General features: G+C 37.7%; 1 protein-coding gene across 5 annotated transcripts in view; it reads left to right on the top strand.

Annotated features, from left to right (window-relative positions):
- Positions 1-2,633: 2,633 nt before the first annotated feature.
- MEE13 (myosin heavy chain-like protein) overlaps positions 2,634-19,996 on the top strand; it is a 144,346-nt gene continuing 126,983 nt past the window's right edge. For 2 of the 5 annotated variants that reach the window (XM_089998746.1, XM_089998753.1), the window contains exons 1-2: positions 2,634-2,968; positions 17,293-17,355. In XM_089998746.1, coding sequence (XP_089854872.1) covers positions 17,295-17,355 — 61 coding nt within the window. In that variant the 5' untranslated portion in view covers positions 2,634-2,968; positions 17,293-17,294. The remainder of the gene's footprint in view (positions 2,969-17,292; positions 17,356-19,996) is intronic. The other 3 variants (XM_089998762.1, XM_089998770.1, XM_089998777.1) reach the window with 2 other exon arrangements.

Raw genomic sequence — 19,996 nt, forward strand, 5'->3', positions numbered from 1 at the left:
ATCATAATCTATAATGTTTACTCCTGACTTGTCGAAGATGAAGTTTACGCTTCAGTGCAACTTCTCGTAAGGGTCAGGGGAAAAGTGATTTTCACCTACGTTATTCGATCCCATTTTCAAAAATCATGTAACAACTTTCCCAAACCTCTTTTTAAACATCACGAAAGGGGAGAGAAGGTCGTCTTCTCAACGCCAAAACCCTCTCTTCTTCCCCCTCCTCCCCACCTCTTTCTTGCCTCTTCCTCTCCTTCTCCCTCTTTTTCTCCTCTTTCCTCTTTCTGGTGGAGTCTTGCAACCCGGTGGCAACGCAAATGATAGAGTCCAGCTTCTCTTCCCAACCCAATCTGAACGGTGAGTTCATTTTTCTCTTTCTTTCTTCTTCATCTTTTTCCCTTTGCCCCTCTTTCAGTTCATGTTGTAGGAATAGTTGATTTGATCCAAAAAGAAAAGAAAAATGAAAAAAATTTGATTTCATGTCATCGATTTTCATGTTTGTTTTTTATTTCATAGCTATTTTCTGTTTTGTTTCATTCTTGTTTTCCTGTTTTGTTCATCTCTCGATTTCTTGTTTTTCATTCATTGACTTGATTTCCTGTTTCGATTCATCGTCGAAATTCCTGTTCTGCATTTTTTGATTTCTTATGCTTTCCTTAATTTTCTGTTTGTTTTTTAACAACATCGCATTTCCTGTCTTGCATTATTCGATCTCTTGTTTTCTCATTCAATCATTCATTATTTTTTCTGTTTTGTTCATTTTTGCAAATTTTTTTCATCGTTTGATTTTTTGTTTTCTTTGATTCATTCTTTGTCCTTTTTTATTCATTCATTGTACATCGCATTTCATTTTCACAATTATCATTCATTCGTTGTTTTTGCATTCTGTTTTTATTTATCGCATATATTCACTTCTTCAGGTGCGTCAATAGTACAAATGTCCGTTGCTCCATGACTTTCCAATGATTGAGATACATCATCTTCACTACAACTAGTTGATATGCTCAACACTGTCATGAGCAAAATATCAATTTGTGTTAGCCAACACATACGTTTACTATGATTTATTCAAGATGCATCTAACAACGGCTACCGATTAGTTAAGCAAGTCAAAGAAACGATTGAATGAATCACAATATCAAAGCAATAACATAATATCTTACAAATCGATAGTAACAAAAAAAATCACATTTCACAAATTGATACTAGAAAACACATAATATCTTACAAATCGATATACGTCAATTTAGCATAATAGATTACAAATCAGTATACGACAATTCAACATAATATCTTACAAATCGATATACGACAATTCAACATAATATATTACAAATCGATATTAACAACAAAAACAATATCTCAAAAATCGACACTAGAAAACATATATTATCTTACAAATCGATAAACGATAATTTAGCATAATATATTACAAATCGATATTAACAAATAAAACAATATCTCACAAATCAACACTAGAAAATACATAATATCTTACAAATCGATATACGACAATTCAACATAATATATTACAAATCGATATTAACAAACAAAACAATATATCACAAACCGACAAAAAAAAATACATAATATCTTACAAATCGATATACGACAATTCAGTATAATATATTACAAATCGATATTAACAAACAAAACAATATCTCACAAATCGATATACATGTTACTACAACCTCGATTTGCGTTACATTACATATGCTGAGTGAATGGATGATACCGGATGGGGTAGAGGCCCTTGCTCGCATTTGTAACAAATCATTATTGTCAACAGATCCCACCGCCTTATAAATATCTTCAAGTTTCCAACTGTCGAAATGATAAAATCTACCTGCAATAACAAAACAACATCTTAATGACACTCACGATGACATACGTTCTTCAATAATAGCATGATGACATGAAAATATACTCACGACACTTTAATAGTACTTGATGGAATGTTTGTGCATCATTGTTTTTTTTCATACTGCCTAACGAAAACGAAGAAGAAGAGAAGAGTGTAAAAAGAGATGGCCGACAAATCCCCCTATGACACCCACCAATGATTGAACCAGTCATTCGATTTATAGTTATCTCCACGAGGTAGGAACGAACCCACAAAAGTTTTCTATCTAACACAAGGCAAGAACGAGAAGGAGGCCATGTGTTGTAACACAAGCTAAAAACAAAGACGGAACATGCAAATCTATTTACGTGGAGTGAGAGAATATTTTCGTCCAACACATATCTATCTTACGAGAGAACATTTTCGTCAAAAGCATATATACCTTTTTTATATGTTATTTTATAATAAAGTTATCGTGGGCAACATTGGCATATGAATTATCGTGGGTCCCAAGCTATTCCTCCGTATACACCGGAACACGCGAATTTGTGTTCCAGGAGAATACACAACACCCTCTCCCCAAAACTAGTTCTTTTAAGAATGTCCCTTATTTCAATTCTCTAAAAACCAGGTTAAAAAAAAAATATTTTGGATCGGACCCGGGTCTGATTCCACCCTGCCCTTTTTAAAACAGGAAAAGGGGCAGGGTTCTCATTCGAGAAACCCTAACCCCCCTTCGACCTCTCGTCTCTCTAACCCCCTCCCGTCCGACCTCCGGCTACCGTCGCCCCCGCTCCGACAGCTCGCCGGAGCCCTACGACGGCGACCACACCCTGCGTCCGGCCGGCGACCCCCGCCACCGTTGTCCCCCTCTCCTCGCATTCTCTCTTTCTGTAACCCTCTCTGCCTTTCTCCTCTCTCTCTCCCCCACTGCGCCTCCCCTCTCGCCGCCGCCCCCGCTCCGCGGGCTTCGTCGACGCCTTCCCGGCCGGCACCCTCCGTTCCCGACGTCTTCGGCCACCTCCTCTCCTTTCTTCGTCCCTTTCCCCCCGTCGAAGGAGGTCCCGGCACCGTCACCGTCGCCATTGCCTGTGCCGTCCCCGGACTCCCCCTGAGCCGGGTCCCTCGCAGGTAAGCCCTCACCCCCCTTGCATCTGCCTTTTTTTCGTCAGGCAGGGGGGCGGAGCCCCCTGCCTGTGTTTTTCTCCGGTCGAACTCAGGCAGGGGAAACCTAAAATCTAAGGTCAACTTTGGAGCTTTTCCATCTCCTGACCTGGGTCCATCTAATAAGAGTCATCTTCAAAATATGGGTTTGAATGAAAAAAATGCTGTGGACCTAATATCTGCACAGCATGAATGTTTTTGTGACAACCCTTATCCGAAAAGAAAGATGAAGCCCAGGAAACAGAGGCACTGATTAATGGATAATGACATTATAGCATATAACAGAAAATATAAGATCATTAGCGTTTGGAAGTCACAAATATTTGTGATATCGCGAAAGCAGTGGTTTTATGGTGACATTTTAAAGGACAACGTTATACCCAAAAAATGATATTTTCAAAATATCATTTTCTTTGAAAATCTATTGTTTCTAGCCAATATTAATGTGATATAAACACTTTTTATAGTGCTTATATTTATTACTGTTTTTAAAATACTTTATATTTTTATATATACCAATATGTTTTTAAGAATTTCCTAAAAACCAAGAACTTCACCAGGAAAAGGATTGGGATAATAGGATCACACGGGTTCTAGGAACTTAGCAACAGGTAGACTTGGCTGGACCTTAGGAAACACCCGATGACCTAAACGAAGCTTCACACGATCTACAGTAGGTCAAGTAACCAGAGAGAAAGAGAAGACAAGAGAATTAGAGAGAGATAATAAGATAGGGAAGAGAAAGAGAGAGACAAGGGTGAGAATCAAAGAGAGAGAGATGAGAAATAGAGATAGAAATAGTGAAACTATCAATTTTTCATTCATTCTGCAAAAGAAAAATATATGGCATTTATATACGCATAGGAGGACCTTATTAAACCCATACATATGTTCCATGAAATATTTAAAATTTCTTAATTTTGGTTAAGCTTTCTTGAACTCCAAGTTCACTAGGCTATTGCTGGAATCCTGCCGTCCATAAATAACCAAGCTCATTATCCCCCATTTTCCATTCTTAGCACCCTCATAACCCCTCTCTCAGGAGGGTTTCACACTGCTCTAACCTGGCCAAAAATAGCGGGACAACCCTTGTCTGGGTCTCACCAAGCCCCACTGCCCTAGCCGATTGGGTCCTTGGATCTGGGTCTACCTGATCCATATCAGCACATTTGTCTTGTTGCCGGTTCTTGTACATGGGCACTATTTGTGATCCTCTGTTGGGGCATTTTTTGGAAAAAGTTAAACTTGAAGAACTCATGGGCAAGTTGGGGATGATTGGTATCTTTTCAATTTTCCCAACCTGAAGGAAAATGTTGAGTATGATAATTACCTTGCATGTTGTATATGATGGCATTGCCTAAACTGAACTATGCTCTAAGGAGTCAGCTTGTGTGCAAGCGTTAATGTTTAATAGCCCTTTAGAACATGTTTCGAGAAAAGACGATCAATGTATAACTCTATAAAACTAAGTTCTAGGAAGTCAGTTTGTGGTAAGCGCTAGCATTTAATAGCTTCATAGAACTTAACTCTAGAAAGAGAATACTCGAGACAAAATATCAAATACAACGGAAGATTTCAAATGGGCCAATAAGTTACAAATCTTGGGCGGATTACAAGTGAACACAAGAGGGGATTAGATCCCAATCCCTCAGATTCGGATCTACATCCAATCTCAAGAATACAATTTCCATGGACTATCCTGAACCATAAAGCAAACCATTCAACATAGATCAAAACATGCTATCAAAATAAAGATTTGACATCAATGTGAAATTAAAATTCATATGAACCTAAACATGGTTCTAACATGCATGCATTAGAATTCTACAATCATGTAGGGGTAGAGTAGGTCCCCTACCTTTTTAGAAGTGGTGAATTCTCCAAAAATCCCAAGGGAGAATTCCCAAAATACAATTGTGTATAGAGAGAAACTCCTCCAAAAATCGTGGATGTGTGGGAGGTAAAGAGACTCCAAAATCGTGAATGCTTCCTCCAAGGTGAGGGTGACCTCCAAAGCCAAGAGAAGAAGAGGCAGATGAGAGAGAGACTCTAAATTTGTGAACTAGGGAGAGATTCACCTTCCAAAATCGTGAACTCCAAGAACTCCACCCTCCAAATTAGTGAACTCCAAGAACTCCCAAAATCGTGAACTACAAGAATGCAATGGGAGAGATGAGATGAAGTTGAGAGGTGAGATGAGAGGAAAAATGAGGCCTATAAGTAGATGAGAGTTAGGCTAGGGTTAGGGTCAACAAAATTTAGAGAGAAAGAAGGGGTGTCGGCTAGAGGAGAGGAAGTGAGAAGCTTCTAAAAGCTTTTCCTTCATTCTCTTCGTGGTTGGCCTAATTGGGTGGTCCCCACCTTGTCCCCTATCTCCACTAGAGAGGTCTGTAAGAATGCTCCACCTGATTCATCTACGCAGAAAGTAAGGGTGAGGAATGAGAGAGAGCTGCCGCAGCAAAGGGGGACTTCTTCTCATTAGAAGTTGTGCCCTATTTCATGTATATATATATATATATAAAACAGTAACGGGGTTGGATTAAGTATTTTGGATCCATACCTAGACACAAAGTAAAACTACATGTTACATTAGAAAACCCGTCCCACATTAGAAAACCCGACTCCGTTATGATACATTCTTAATACCCTCCCTCAAGTTGTGCATGGTCCTGTACCATGAACAACTTGCCTTTGAGATATCAAAACCGCGTACTCGTAAGTCCTTTGGTAAGTAGGTCAACAACTTGGTCTCCTGTTGGTACATAAACTGGGATAACTTCTTTGTCCTCTACCTTCTGTCCCACGAAATGTTGATCGATCTCTATGTGTTTTATTCGACCATGGTGGATAGGATTGAAAGCAATTTGAATGGCACTTTGATTATCGCAAAACAGATTCGTAACCTTCATCTTTTCTCCTATCTCGGTTAATAAATGTCTTAACCATGTAACTTCGGCAATAGCAAACGCCATGGATCGGTACTCAGCTTTTGTACTGGAACGCGCAACAACACGTTGCTTCTGGCTACTCCATGCTATTAAGTTTTCATCAAAATACACACAATACCCAGAAACTGACTTTCTATCGTCTGGATCTCCTGCCCAATCTGCATCTGCATACACTTCTAGTTGTCTATGTTCTCCTTTTGCTTTTGATTGACGACAAACAAGTCCATCTCCAAGAGTACCCTTCAAGTACTGAAGAATTCTTTTAAGCATTCATGTGTTCTGTACGTGGATCGTGCATGAATTGAGAGACTTGATTCACTGCATACACCATATCCGGCCTCGTAAAAGTAAGATATTGAAGCATTCCAACTAAGCGACGATAATACTTTGGATCCTCATAGATCTCCCCATCCTGAGCACTGAGTTTATGGTTTAACACGCTAGGAGTATTCAATGGCTTGCAGTTCTTCATTCCTGACTTCTCCAAAAGATCCAGAGCATACTTGTGTTGGGTCAACAAGAGGCTAGTATTTTGTCGATCCACTTCAACCCCCAAGAAATATTGTAGGACACCCAGGTCCTTCATCTTGAACTTCTGACTCAATAGGATCTTTGTGGTCTCTATATGCTTACAAGAACTTCCTGTAATAATAATGTCATCTACATATATGAGAAGTAAGGTGTTGACCTGATGTTCTCGAAAAATGAACAATGAATGATCAAGTTGAGAACAGACGAATCCATATCGTTGTACTTCAATGGAGAAACTATCAAACCATGAACGAGATGCTTGTTTTAGCCTATAAATAGCTCGTCGCAACCTGCAAACATATGTCTCAGGATTATTTTCTGTATAACCAAGGGGCTGCTCCATGTAAACTTCCTCCTTTAGATCACCATGTAAGAATGCATTTTTAACATCAAGTTGACTTAGAGACGATCTACGCTGAACCGCTAAGGATAACACAAGTCGAATGGTTCCCATTTTTACAATTGGACTAAAGGTCTCGTCATAGTCTTTTCCATATGCTTGTGTGAAGCCTTTAGTGACTAGTCTTGCCTTATATCTTTCAATGGATCGGTCAGGTTTGTACTTGATTTTAACCTTACAACATTCTTATCCGGAGGTCTAGGAACTATTTCTCAAGTCCTATATTCATGCAAGGCTCCCATTTCTTCATTCATAGCATCTGCCCATCTTGATGACAAGGAGGCTTGGGAGAAATCGATGGGTTCTTCTTGTTTTTCAACCTGTGCAACAAATAACTGTATTTCTGTGGAAAAGTTCTCGTAGGTCACCCATCTTTCGATAGGATGTCTGTGTAAAAGTATCTTCAACTAGATACTAATAGCAATATTACAATATTCTTGGAAACAAATGCATACACATACGCACAACAAGAACACTTGAAACACTTGTGCACACAAAGCACAACATAAACTCACAAATGCGCAAAAGCATACCCAAGAGTCATAAGATTGAAGAAGTGCTTGGGCAATAATCCCAAAAGCATGAGAATACACAAGGGGAGAGCCCCTTTAAGTAGAGGAGGTGGAGTCCTTGGAGAGGCTCCACCTCTAGCCGTTGAAGCTCCTCCAACTGTCACAATTGTGACCGTTGGAAGGGGCCCAACGATTAGATGGTGGGCCCCTCCAAGGTACTTTTCGCCTTTTATAAAAAGAACAAAAAATAATTAATAAAAATAAAAGAAACAAAACATATTCCAAAAAGAATATATGTAAAAAGACTAAACTACCCCTACGACTAAACAATTAGAAATATATAATTTATATTGATTACATAATTTAACACCCCCCCTCAAACTTAGGGCAGTATGACCGAGAGTTTGCCAAGAAGGAAGTTGAAGCGCGGAGCACATAAAGCTTTGGTGAAGAAATCCGCCAACTGATATTCTGACGTGACATATGGAAGGTCAATGACTCCTTTGAGGTACGCCTCACGAACATAGTGACAATCCATCTCTATGTGTTTGGTCCGCTCATGAAAAGTGTGATTCTTAGCAATATAAATTGCACTTTTGTTGTCACAACATAGCTTTGTAGGTCTTTCGATTGTGATCCCCATATCTTCCAACAACTGATGAATCCATACAATTTTCGTGGTAGTAGTTGCCATGACACGATATTCAGCTTCAGTTGATGATAGAGACACTTTTTTCTGCTTCTTGCATCTCCATGAAATTAGCGAATCTCCTAAGAACACACAAAAACCAGTGGTGGAGTGACAGTTATTTGGGTCATCTCCTCAATCAGAGTCAGTATAAGCAATTAACTTTAAATCAGACGAATATGATAGAAAAACTCCTTTGTTTAGAGTACCCTTAATGTATCTTACGACTCGTAAGATAGCACTCATATGGACGGATGTTGGTGCATGTTGAAACTGACTTGCAGTATGCACTGCATGAGAGATCTGGTCTGGTAATACTCAGATACATCAATGATCCTACAAACTGTCTGTAGGGAGTAGGATCCAAAAGAGGAATACCATCATCAATCTTCATTTTAGTTCCCACTATAGCAGGAGTTTCACAAACCTTTTCATCTGTAATACCTGACCTGTCAATGATCTCAGAAGCAAGCTTAGTTTGAGATAAAAAATACCCTCTATGAGAGTATGCTACTTCAATTCCTAAAAAATAAGTTAGAAAACCCAAGTCAGACATTTCAAATTTATCTTTTAAAATTGATTTTATACCCTTAACCCCATTAAAATCACTTCCGGTGATGAGTATATCATCCACATACAACAGCAAAATCATAATCCCTGTATTAGATTTTCCAACAAACAAAGCAGTGTCAGTAAAGCAAGAAGAAAAACCATTTTCCAACATTACTGAGTTAAACCTATCATACCAAGCCTTAGGAACTTGTTTTAGGCCATAGAGCGCTTTCCTAAGTTGAAGCACTTTTCCTTTGGGAGTCTCCATTCCAGGTGGAGCATCCATATAAACTTCCTCATTCAAATCACCATTCAGAAAGACATTCTTAACATCCATTTGATAGATGTTCCAATTGTTAATTGATGCAACAATGATGAGACATCGAACAGTGACCATTCGGGCCACAGGCGCAAACGTTTCTTCATAGTCAATCTCATACTCTTGACTATAACCCTTGGCATCCAATCAAAACTTATATCTCTCAAGAGATCCATCACTCTTAGTTTTAACTTTAAAAACCCATCTACACCCTATTGTTTTCTTACCCTTAGTAAGAACTTGAAATTCCCATGTCTTAGCTTTTTTTAGAGCTTATTTTTCATCGCAACTATCCATTCAGGACTTTTACTAGCTTCCGCAAAGTTTCTTGGTTCTACGTATGAGTGAATGACACTAAAACATGCTTTATATCTAGGTAAAAAAGAATCATATGATATGAACCTAGAGGGAGCTTTTCTGTCTTTCGGTTCTACGAAGATTTTCCTCACCTCGAGGAATAGTCTGACTATAATCATATCTTTCAAGAGCACTTCTAAAAGTGCTTCTATCTCTATGAGTATAGGTGATGGGATCTCTAGATCGCCCTTCATCAATAGGTTGGTGAGAGGAGTGAAGCGGAGAAGTGATTTCCTCAATATCAATATCACTTGAGTCATCCTGATTTGACTCATCATCACTAGAATCATCATCTTTGGCTAATAGTTCAAACAAAAAAGAATAATCAACATTTTCATTATGTAATTCTGGACTTTCAAAACCACTAAGATTTTCCAAAAAGCTCACATTTCTGAAAACATAAAGTTTGTCAGTTTTAATGTCATAATATCGAAAACCCTTATAGGTTTCGGAATAACCAAGAAAGGCACACAGAATAGTCTTTGGGAAAAGCTTATCTTTTTTTATCTGTAAGGACAAAGCACTTACATCCAAACACCCTTAACCTGTTGTAATCATGTTCTTTTTCATACAACTTTTCAAAAGGAGAAATTTTACTCAATTTCTTCGATGGAAGTCTATTTATGAGATGTACCGAGGTAAGGGCGGCTTCAACCCATAGTTTCTTTGGAATGTTTTGCGAAATGAGCAATGTTCTAGTAGTTTCAATAATATGCCTATGCTTTCATTCGGCTAACCCATTTTGTTGTGGGGTTTTCGGGCAAGATTCTTAATGGATAATACCATAACTTTCAAGGTAACTCTTGAATTCATTTGAAAGGTATTCACCACCAGAGTCAGACCTAAGAATTTTTAAACTTCCATTAAATTGATTTAAAATCATCATATAAACATTTTAAACATTGAAAAAACTTCATGTTTATGTTTAAGAAAGTATATCCAACAAAATCTCGTGTAATCATCCACGAAAATAACATAATACGAGAATCCTCCTTTAGATATCACAGGAGCGGGTCCCCATACATCAGAATAAACAATTTCAAACGGCTTTGTTGAAAACATGGATCTTTGAGAAAAATGTAGACTTTTCATTTTCCCAAAAATACAATCATTACAAACAAAATCTCCTTTATAAAGATGTTTAATAAAAAGCAAATAAGAGATTTTAACAATGTTGGGATGTCCTAGCCTTTTATGCCATACATGAATATCTTTGTTTTGAACAACATTACAAAATTGATTCTTGAGAACTTGAAGAAAGTCAACGTAGTAGAGTTCGCCTCTCCTAGAGCCTTTCCCAATTAATCTCCCGGACTAGCGATCCTGAATCCAATATTTATCAGAAGTGAATTTTACATCGCAACCATGATCTGAGAGTTGAGAGACCGAAAGTAAATTTAAATTTAATTTTAGTATAAGACGAATTTTAGGGATAAAAAAATCTTGTTTTTCAAAATTTCCTATTTCTTTTATTTCAAGAGGTGTTCCATCCGCCGTTGAGACAAAAAATGGAAGAAGATTTTTAGAAAATTCGGAAAGGGAGCAAACACTTGGAGTCATATGAAAAGATGCGTCGGAAACTAAAAGCCAAGATATCTTACCGGAATGTGAAGTAGACATAGCGGCTCCGGAAGTTCCTCCCTTGAGAAGAGGTTGCAAAGCTTCTACAATTTGATGAAGAGAGAGATACCCATTTGACGATGATGGTCGTTCCTCTTGTTGAGATGTCATGTCCATAGCAAGTATTTTCTTCTATTTTGGGCATATAGGTTTAATGTGCCCCGGTTCTTTACAAAAATAACATATAAGCTTGCTATAGTCCTTTACATCTTGACCAATTGAATTTTCATTCTTGAAGTGAGGAGGCTTATAAGTTTTCAAATTGCTCCCATTCTTGATACGACATTAGCGCCTTCATTTTCTTCATTACTTGAAGTAGCAAAAACACTTAGAATTGTTTTTGCTAAAGTTCATACGAGTTTCCTCCCCACTTAGCTTTGTAATGACATCTTCAAGAGAGGGGGAAACGAAGGAGGAAAGAAGAGAGGACCGAATTTGCTCGAACTCGGGTCTAAGGCCATTCAAAAAATTAAAAAAATGGCCCTCTTCCAATTGTTTGTATCTAAGCACAATAGCTTCTCCAGTCCACTTAGGCTCAAGCATTGCGAGTTCGTCCCATATGGATGACAATTCTGCAAAGTATTCCATTATGGACATCTCATTTTGTTGAAGGGTCAAAGCGTTTTTTTGGAGATAATACTTGTGTGACAAGTCTCTTGACGTGTACATTTTTTCCAGATAATTCCAAGCTTTCGATGCTTTCTTGAATTTAATAATGTTGGCATTTATCTTTGTTTCAACCGATGAAAACATCCAAGAAAGAATCTTGAAATTTTTCATTTCCCATTCTTCATGTTTCTTGGAGTATTCCTCGAGTGCTTTGTTCCTCTCTTCTCCTTCGAGAATTTTGATTTCGCCTTTCTCTACCAAAGTAATCTTTGGTTCGGGTTCCGGTATAGAACCAAGAACGTATTCCCAAAGACCCTTACCTTTTATTTGAGCTTCCATGTTCCCGGCCCAAACATGATAGTTTGAGCCATTCAATTTGAAGCCAAGAGAGAAATGAGAGTCTTTTTCGCCCATTAGAGAGGATAGAAGTTGAAAAATAATACGTACCTCAAGAAACTTTCACGCCTTCCTTAACAAAAGAGACTCACAAAATATTGCCCAAAGAAGGTTATCCACTTCAAATGCCAATAACTTGAAGACATGTTTTTCGAGGCACTTGAAAAATAAATAGAAGCACAAACCTCCTTCTTCAACCAAGCTCTTATACCATGTAAAAGTATCTTCAACCAGATACTAATAGCAATATTACAATATTCTTGGAAACAAATGCGTACACATATGCACAACATGAACACTTGAAACACTTGTGCACACAAAGCACAACACAAACTCACAAATGCGCAAAAGCATACCCAAGAGTCATAAGATTGAAGAAGTGCTTGGGCTATAATCCCAAAAGCATGAGAATACACAAGGGGAGAGCCCCTTTAAATAGAGGAGGTGGAGTCCTTGGAGAGGCTCCACCTCTAGCCGTTGGAGCCCCTCCAACGGTCACAAATGTGACCGTTGGAAGGGGCCCAACGACTAGATGGTGGGCCCCTCCAAGGTACTTTTCACCTTTTACAAAAAGAACAAAAAATAAATAATAAAAATAAAAGAAAAAGAATTACAAAACATATTCTGAAAAGAATATGTGTAAAAAGACTAAACTACCCCTACAACTAAACAATTAGAAATATATATTTTATATATATAATAAGTAGATACATATACATATATATTAATATATGTATATGTATTACCTTATATATATAAAATATATATATATATATATATATATAACATTACAAGATTGATTACATAATTTAACAGTCTGATCCTTTCTGAACATCTGACCTGCTTAGTTATGTGGGGTGTATCTCTTCTCCTGGCATATACTGTCTCTTTAAATCTTTTGTCATCTGAACAAGCTGTACCAGATGTTAGGGTTTGTTCTACGATGGGAGACACAATAGATTCCTGAGCAACTAACACATTCCCACTAGGTTCTGCATTGGTTTCCATGGGCTCACACTCATCTATCACTGTATGACATGGAGTAGAGTTATCCACCTCTAGCTGATCAAATAATTCATTTGCTAGCCACGACTGATGGCTTTCTTCTTCCTTGGTAACCCTTGCTTCTTTGTTCAAGTCCTGAACATTGCTCTCATCAAAGACAACGTTTCGTGAGATTTTAATGCGTTGAGTGTCTGGATCATAGCATCGATATCCTTTATATTCATCAGCATACTCAACAAACCTGCATCTACAAGCTTTATCCTGAAATTTGTTACGTTGGGAACTCTCAATGTGAACATAGCATACACATCCAAACACTCGTAGTTGATTGTATTGAGGCTGGGTACCAATCAACACGAAATAAGGAGTCAAATTATTCAATAATCTCATCGGTAAGCGATTTATTACATAAACCGCAGAGTGAAAAGCTTCTGTCCAAAGACTTAAAGGAATATGGGTGTCATGCAACATACTTAGGGCACTTTCAACAATATGATATTCTCCCCCTCCGTCACACTGAAAATGTTGAATACTTGTCGAGAATTGATTGACAATAAAAGCATGAAATAAACGAAAGAATTTGAATACCTCAGATTTGTATTTCATAAAATAAATCCAAGTATATCTGGAATAACTATCAATGAATGTGATATAGTAACGACTACCAGATAAAGAGGGTTGTGGAGCAGGTCCCCAAACATCAGAATGAACAAGTTCAAAAGGAAAAGAAGCTCTTTCATTTATTGAATTAAAGGGAAGTACATGACTCTTACACAACTGACAACTAAAACAAAGGAAACCATCAACCTTATTATACGGGCTTGACTTTGAAATAAGACCGCTTGTGGCAATCATTCTCAAGAAAAGAGTTGTTACAATGACCCAAACGACGATGCCAAATATTTGGCTTATTATACGAGGACAAACTCAAACAATCCTTAGATGAATCCAATTGAATGACTGATCAATGGACGATTTTGATCCAGCTCTACGAACAGGTGAAGAAGTTTCTTTGAGGATATACATGTTTCCCTTTCGCTCTTCCTCAACGAGCATCTTCTTCGTGAGTGGATCCTTGACATAGACAGAAGGAGTAAATTCGACGCAAGAGTGAATGTCATCAACTAGTTTAGAAACGAAAATAATATTTTTGACAATATTAGGAGAATGAAAAACATTGGACAATTTTAGGGAACCATCAGAAAGAGGAATATTCACATTTCCAGTGTAAGTTTTTGGATGGAGAGCTCCATCTCCAGTTTTAATACTTGCATTTCCATGATAAGGGATATGTTTCAAAATCTTACCAATATCGCCTGTCACGTGGGCTGCAGCTCCAGAATCAATGTACCAAGTTTCCTGATCACCCTGTTTGAAATTCAATCCTGACAAAGCTGATATTAAAAGGCTCTTGACATTGTCTTCATCTCTTTGATTTCCTCTAGCTTTTCCCTTGCTTGACGACCCTGTGACATTCATTTTCCCTTTGTTTTGCGGATTGTGCCAACAATTTGCCTTGATATGTCCCTTTTTGTTGCACAAATAGCATGTTGGAACATTTTTGAAATTGTCATTTCCCGAAAAACCACCTAGGCGTGGGCAACAATCCACGCCCTCCTTGATTATTTCTTATCTGTCCATATCCTCCTCGAAAGTGGCCACGTCCTCTCCCTGAATATGTCCCTGTAAACAATACTTCTTGGCTTCCTGAATTGTTCCCTACATCTTCTCCTTTAATGGAAATTTCATATTGTAGCAATTTTGCCCGAAGATCCTCAAAGTTAGGGAGTAAAGGAAGGCACAAGAGAGATGTTACCAACATATGATAATCTAATCCAAGCCCGTTTAGCGCTTACTGAACTTTATCCTTATCAGAAATCACACAGCCCACCATAGCCAATTGATATGTGATGATCTTCACCTTGTTCATATACTCTGTAACAATCATGTTCTCTTTCTTTAGGAGTTGAAACTCCTTCAAATGCATAATTCTTGCTTTTGAAATTTGTGAATAGGTTTTCGCAAGTTGTTCTCACAACTCCATCGCTGAGCAGTCATCTGGAATACCTACAAGAACCTCTTGTGAAAGAGTAGAGGTAATGTAGGCTACAACAACTTGATCTCGTTTTCTCCAAGTAGTAAATTCAAGATTTCGAATCAACCTGTTAGAAGCCTCTCCTTTATCATCCATAACTTCCTGTTAGAAGCCTCTCCTTTATCATCCATAAGGTGGTGCAGAAATCATTCCATCTAAGTGTCCATAGAGACCGAGACTCTTAATAAAAGGCAGAATCTGCCTCTTCCAGGTCAAATAGTTGGTGTTATTCAGTTTGTCGGAGATAAGTTGACCGAGAAAACTAGATGGCAGGGTAGGAGAATCCATGAAAACAGAACTGACACAAGAAAAATATATATAGCAAACCGAACGTATCTAACTGCTGCCAAATACTCAAAGAATAATGTTAGATCTGAAATAAATTCAGATCAGACTGAGTCCAGGATAAAAGAGGAGTCTGAAAGAAAGAACTGGTTAACGTCAGATCTAAAATAAATTCAGATCAGACCGTGACAGGTGTAGAAAAGAGAAAACTGGAAGGAGGGACGTCAGATCTGATCTTGGTTTCAGATCTGAACAAAACATATACAACAATCAAAAGACAATATTGGAATTTAAATCAGCCGATGGCAGTTTTTAGATTTGATATCAGATCTGATATCAGAATACACGTCTGGACAGATTTAGACCTCAGATATCCTTTGGGTCTGATAGTCTGATCCAAATCAGACGTGATACAAGAAAAAAAAAAGGAAAAGGGCAACAATCGCGCAGGGTCTGATCTAGCAATCAGATGATTCAGAAATTTATATAGAGTTTGAAGAAGGGAGACATTCAAATGAATAAAAAAGAAAAAGAAAAAGAAAAAAAGAAGACCAATGAAGAAATAAAAGGGTGAAAAGAGGAAGGAGACAAAAAGAAGATCCTGGAAGAAGCGACCCACCTGAGAAGTCGATCTCACTGGACACGCCCCCTTTTTTTTTTTGGAATCGATTCACTGTGCAGAAGCCTGCTCTGATACCATGTAAGAATGGTCCACCTGATTCATCTACGCAGAAAGTAAGGGTGAGGAATGAGAGAGAGAGAGCTGCAACAACAAAGGGGGACTTCTTCTCATTAGAAGTCGTGCCCTATTTCATGTATATATATATATATATAACAGTAACTGGGTTGGATTAAGTATTTTGGATCCATACCCAGACACAAAGTAAACCTACATGTTACATTAGAAAACCCAACCCACATTAGAAAACCCGACCCAGTTATGATACATTCTTAATAAGGTAGACCCCCATGGAGAGGAGTAGAAGCTTCTCTCCCTCCACATGGGTCACTCCCATTGGTTGGCTCCTCTACTTGCTTATCCACTTGACCTCTTGCTTTCCTACTTGTTTGCCCACTTGGCCACTTGGTCTCCCACTTGTTTACCTACTTGGCCACTTGGTCTCCCCCTTGGCCACATGCCTTGGGCACCCCCTCCACTTGGATCTATTCCAAGTGGAGCTAGTTCCATGACCCAATGGGTCGACCCAAATCTAGGGTCCCCACTAGGTCCACTCCCAAGTGGATTTAATTACTTTAATTAAATTAGAAAATTTAATTACAACAAGAAGAGTCAAATATTAATTTAAAATCCTAATTAAATGTCAATTGTAATTTAAATGCCTCCAAAATTCCAATTTTAAATTGCCAATTTAAATATGATTCAATCTAAAGGTTAGTTCACACAAAATTAACAATTTAAATGCCAATTTAATTATAGTCCATAGTTAAATGCCACAAAAATAAATTTAAAGGCAATTTAAATATACATTTAATTGCAAACCGTATTTGGACAAAAATCCACTTTTTATTTATTCAATAATCATGGAAATTCATAGAAATTCTCAGATTTTACAGAGGTGCTAGGGTCTCAATGCCTAGAGATTGCCTAGTGCTTTTGGCTATTAAGTTCATTCTAAACACTTCATTGCAATCTTTTCATGTTCCATCCTAATATTTGTTAATCTTCGAGTGTATTAGCTGAAGTCATTAACTTTTAACAAGTATTCTTTTATATGCCGTACTTGCTGAAGGTTTTGAATAGATCATGTATGTATTCATTACTTTGATCATTATCTAAGGGAATTTATTTCTTTTGCCGCTAACCATTGGAAAGTTCTAGTATATCAATTCTTGCATGTCTAATATATGTGACACAATGTTTACTGATCATCACTGTCCTATCATTTTGAGATTCACTTGCTGGACTATCATTTTGAAATGTGTCTACTTCGGTGGATTCTTTTTCTCTTGTAGGCATGGAAGAAAGAGAAAGCACCAACAGTCAGTTGCTTTCCCGAATTGCACAACTAGAACATGGTATGCTCTTTAGATTTTCCAAGCTCAGGAATTTGAATAAAGAAATTGATTTGTTATTTGCGCAATCACTCCATAGAAAAACATGTTAAATTGTTGATTTTTGATAGTTTCAATGTTATATAGGGATGTCAACAGATTGGATATATTCGGTACCCAACCTGATTCCGAATCTGATTAGTTGGATTCAGTTAAGAAAACATTTCATGACCTATTCCGATGGATATCTGAATCTGATAACATGTATTTTACGGTTTCGGTATTAGCTTTTTCCCATTCAAATTCGAATCCAAATCCAACTTCAATTAGCCAATATATGATTAGTCGGATTTGGTAATGGCTACATCTAATCCGAATTCGAACCATTTACATTCTATGTCACATGGGTGCGGGTGCGACACGGGTGCGGCGCAATTTCAAAAAATTCGGACACGGGGACTCGACTATATATATACTAAAAAATATATATATATATATATAACAATAAATTAACACATAAAGATTGTAAATTTTAAAGCAAAAATAAAAAAGCAATTCTTAACAACACAAACTTACCAAAATAGAACATATAAAGAAGCTTCTGAGTGTGATAAATAACAAAACTTATCATAAATCTGCCTCATGGTCTGAATTAGATGGAAGAACAGGATCGAGGTAGTCCATGTTGAGAGTGCAAATTATGTTCTCCCTCCAAGTCAAAATCTTCTGGATTTACATCCCAATTCTTGGAAGGTCTATAACTGCATCAAAAAATGACTATATTAGTATCTAACTTAAAACTTTGAATACAAATATTTAAATACAAACTTTGAATACAAAGAAAAAAAGTACCTATTACTCTTCTTTGGTGCGGCGAGAAATTAATCGTAGATTAGAGTGAATATAAACCAAATCCTCTGCTCTTTTACTAGTGAGTTTGTTTCTTTTAATATTGTGAATTTGAGCATATGTACTCCAATTTTTTTCACAACAAGATGATGTAGCAGGTTGGGATAACAACTTCATTGTAAGATGTTGCAGATTTGGTGTCTTTGATCCATATGTTGCCCACCAATTAAGGAGATCTTCCTCGTCCCTTGCCACGAGTGCTGCTAAAGAATCAAATCTCCCAGTAGAAAACTTGCCAAACTCACTATTTACAACCTTAAACATGTGAGGATCATTAAAAAGTCTTCCCAAACATATCATTCTATTTCTTGATATCTTAGGATCTTCATTTGGAGAGACACGATAAACACCTGCTGTCAACCATTTTTTTGCATTAGTATTTTGAATTGAGAGAGTGTGCCATGCAATGCAAAGGTGTATTGCATTTATCCCATCTTCTCACTAAAACTAAATATACATGATTGTAAAATTCTGAATCAAGTGCAATATCTTTCTTCTCATGTTTAAAAATGATACTTTGAACTTTTTCAATCATATTACTAGAAAAGGAAGTCTTCACGTTCAACTGTGTAGGAAAAGAAAGAACAAAATAACGAAAGAAGGGGCTGCAGGAAGAAAAGACGTCAGAGTCAGAGTCTGCGTCTATCAATGTATTAATATATTGAATACAAGATTTTAGGGTACGAAAATACCCTCTAACAATAACTTAAATTACATTACATAATAACTGGACATTGACCCGGTTCAGTACATGGATCGGGTCGGGTCCTGTACATACAGAAGTTGGGTCCAAGACCCAATAACGACTTCTTTTCAGCCTCCCTCAAGTTGTGCATGGTCCTGGACCATGAACAACTTGCCTTTCAGAAACCAAAATCTCTCCTTGGTCAGCTTTTTGGTGAAAATATCAGCAACTTGCTTTTCAGTTCGCACAAACATGGGCTCAATCTCCTTTTCTTCAACCTTTTTTCTAATAAAATGCTGATCTATCTCAATATGCTTTGCTCGACTATGATGAATGGGATTGAAAGACATATTGATGGCACTTTGATTATCACACAGTAGCAGTGATCGAGCAATAGGTTCTCCCATTTCCGTTAGGAGATGCCTTATCCATGTGGCTTCAGCAGTGGTAGCTGCCATCGACCTGTATTCAGCCTCAGTACTTGATCTAGCGACCGCCTTCTGTTTTCTACTGCTCCAAGATACCATGTTCGATCCAATGAAGCTGCAATAACCAGATACTGACCGTCGTTCATCTGGATCACCTGCCCAATCAGCATCAGCATAAATAATGATCTCATGGCCGCCGCCTGGATCTAATTCACTTTTCTTATATACCAGCCCATCACCAATTGTACCCTTCAGATAACGAAGTATTCGTTTGACTGCCTCCATATGCGACGTATGAGGTTCATGCATAAACTGAGACACCTGATTAACCGAATATACTATATCTGGTCTAGTAAAAGTCAGATATTGTAGCATGCCAACTATGCTACGATACTTAGTGGGATCTCCATATATATCCCCTTCTTTAGAACTCAGTTTCTGATGAATGACACTTGGAGTTGCTAATGACTTACAATCTGTCATGCCTGCTCTACTGAGAATGTCCAACGTGTATTTGTGTTGAGTAAGTGCGAGTGTATCACATCTTTTATCAACTTCCACCCCAAGAAAATACCGCAGCTCCCCTAAATCTTTCATTTTGAATCTCTGATTTAATAACTTCTTTACCTCCTCAATGTGACTT

The sequence above is a fragment of the Nuphar pumila genome, chromosome 1 (genome assembly GCF_984573655.1).
Source record: "Nuphar pumila chromosome 1, dmNupPumi1.hap1.1, whole genome shotgun sequence".
Classification (NCBI taxonomy): domain Eukaryota; kingdom Viridiplantae; phylum Streptophyta; class Magnoliopsida; order Nymphaeales; family Nymphaeaceae; genus Nuphar; species Nuphar pumila.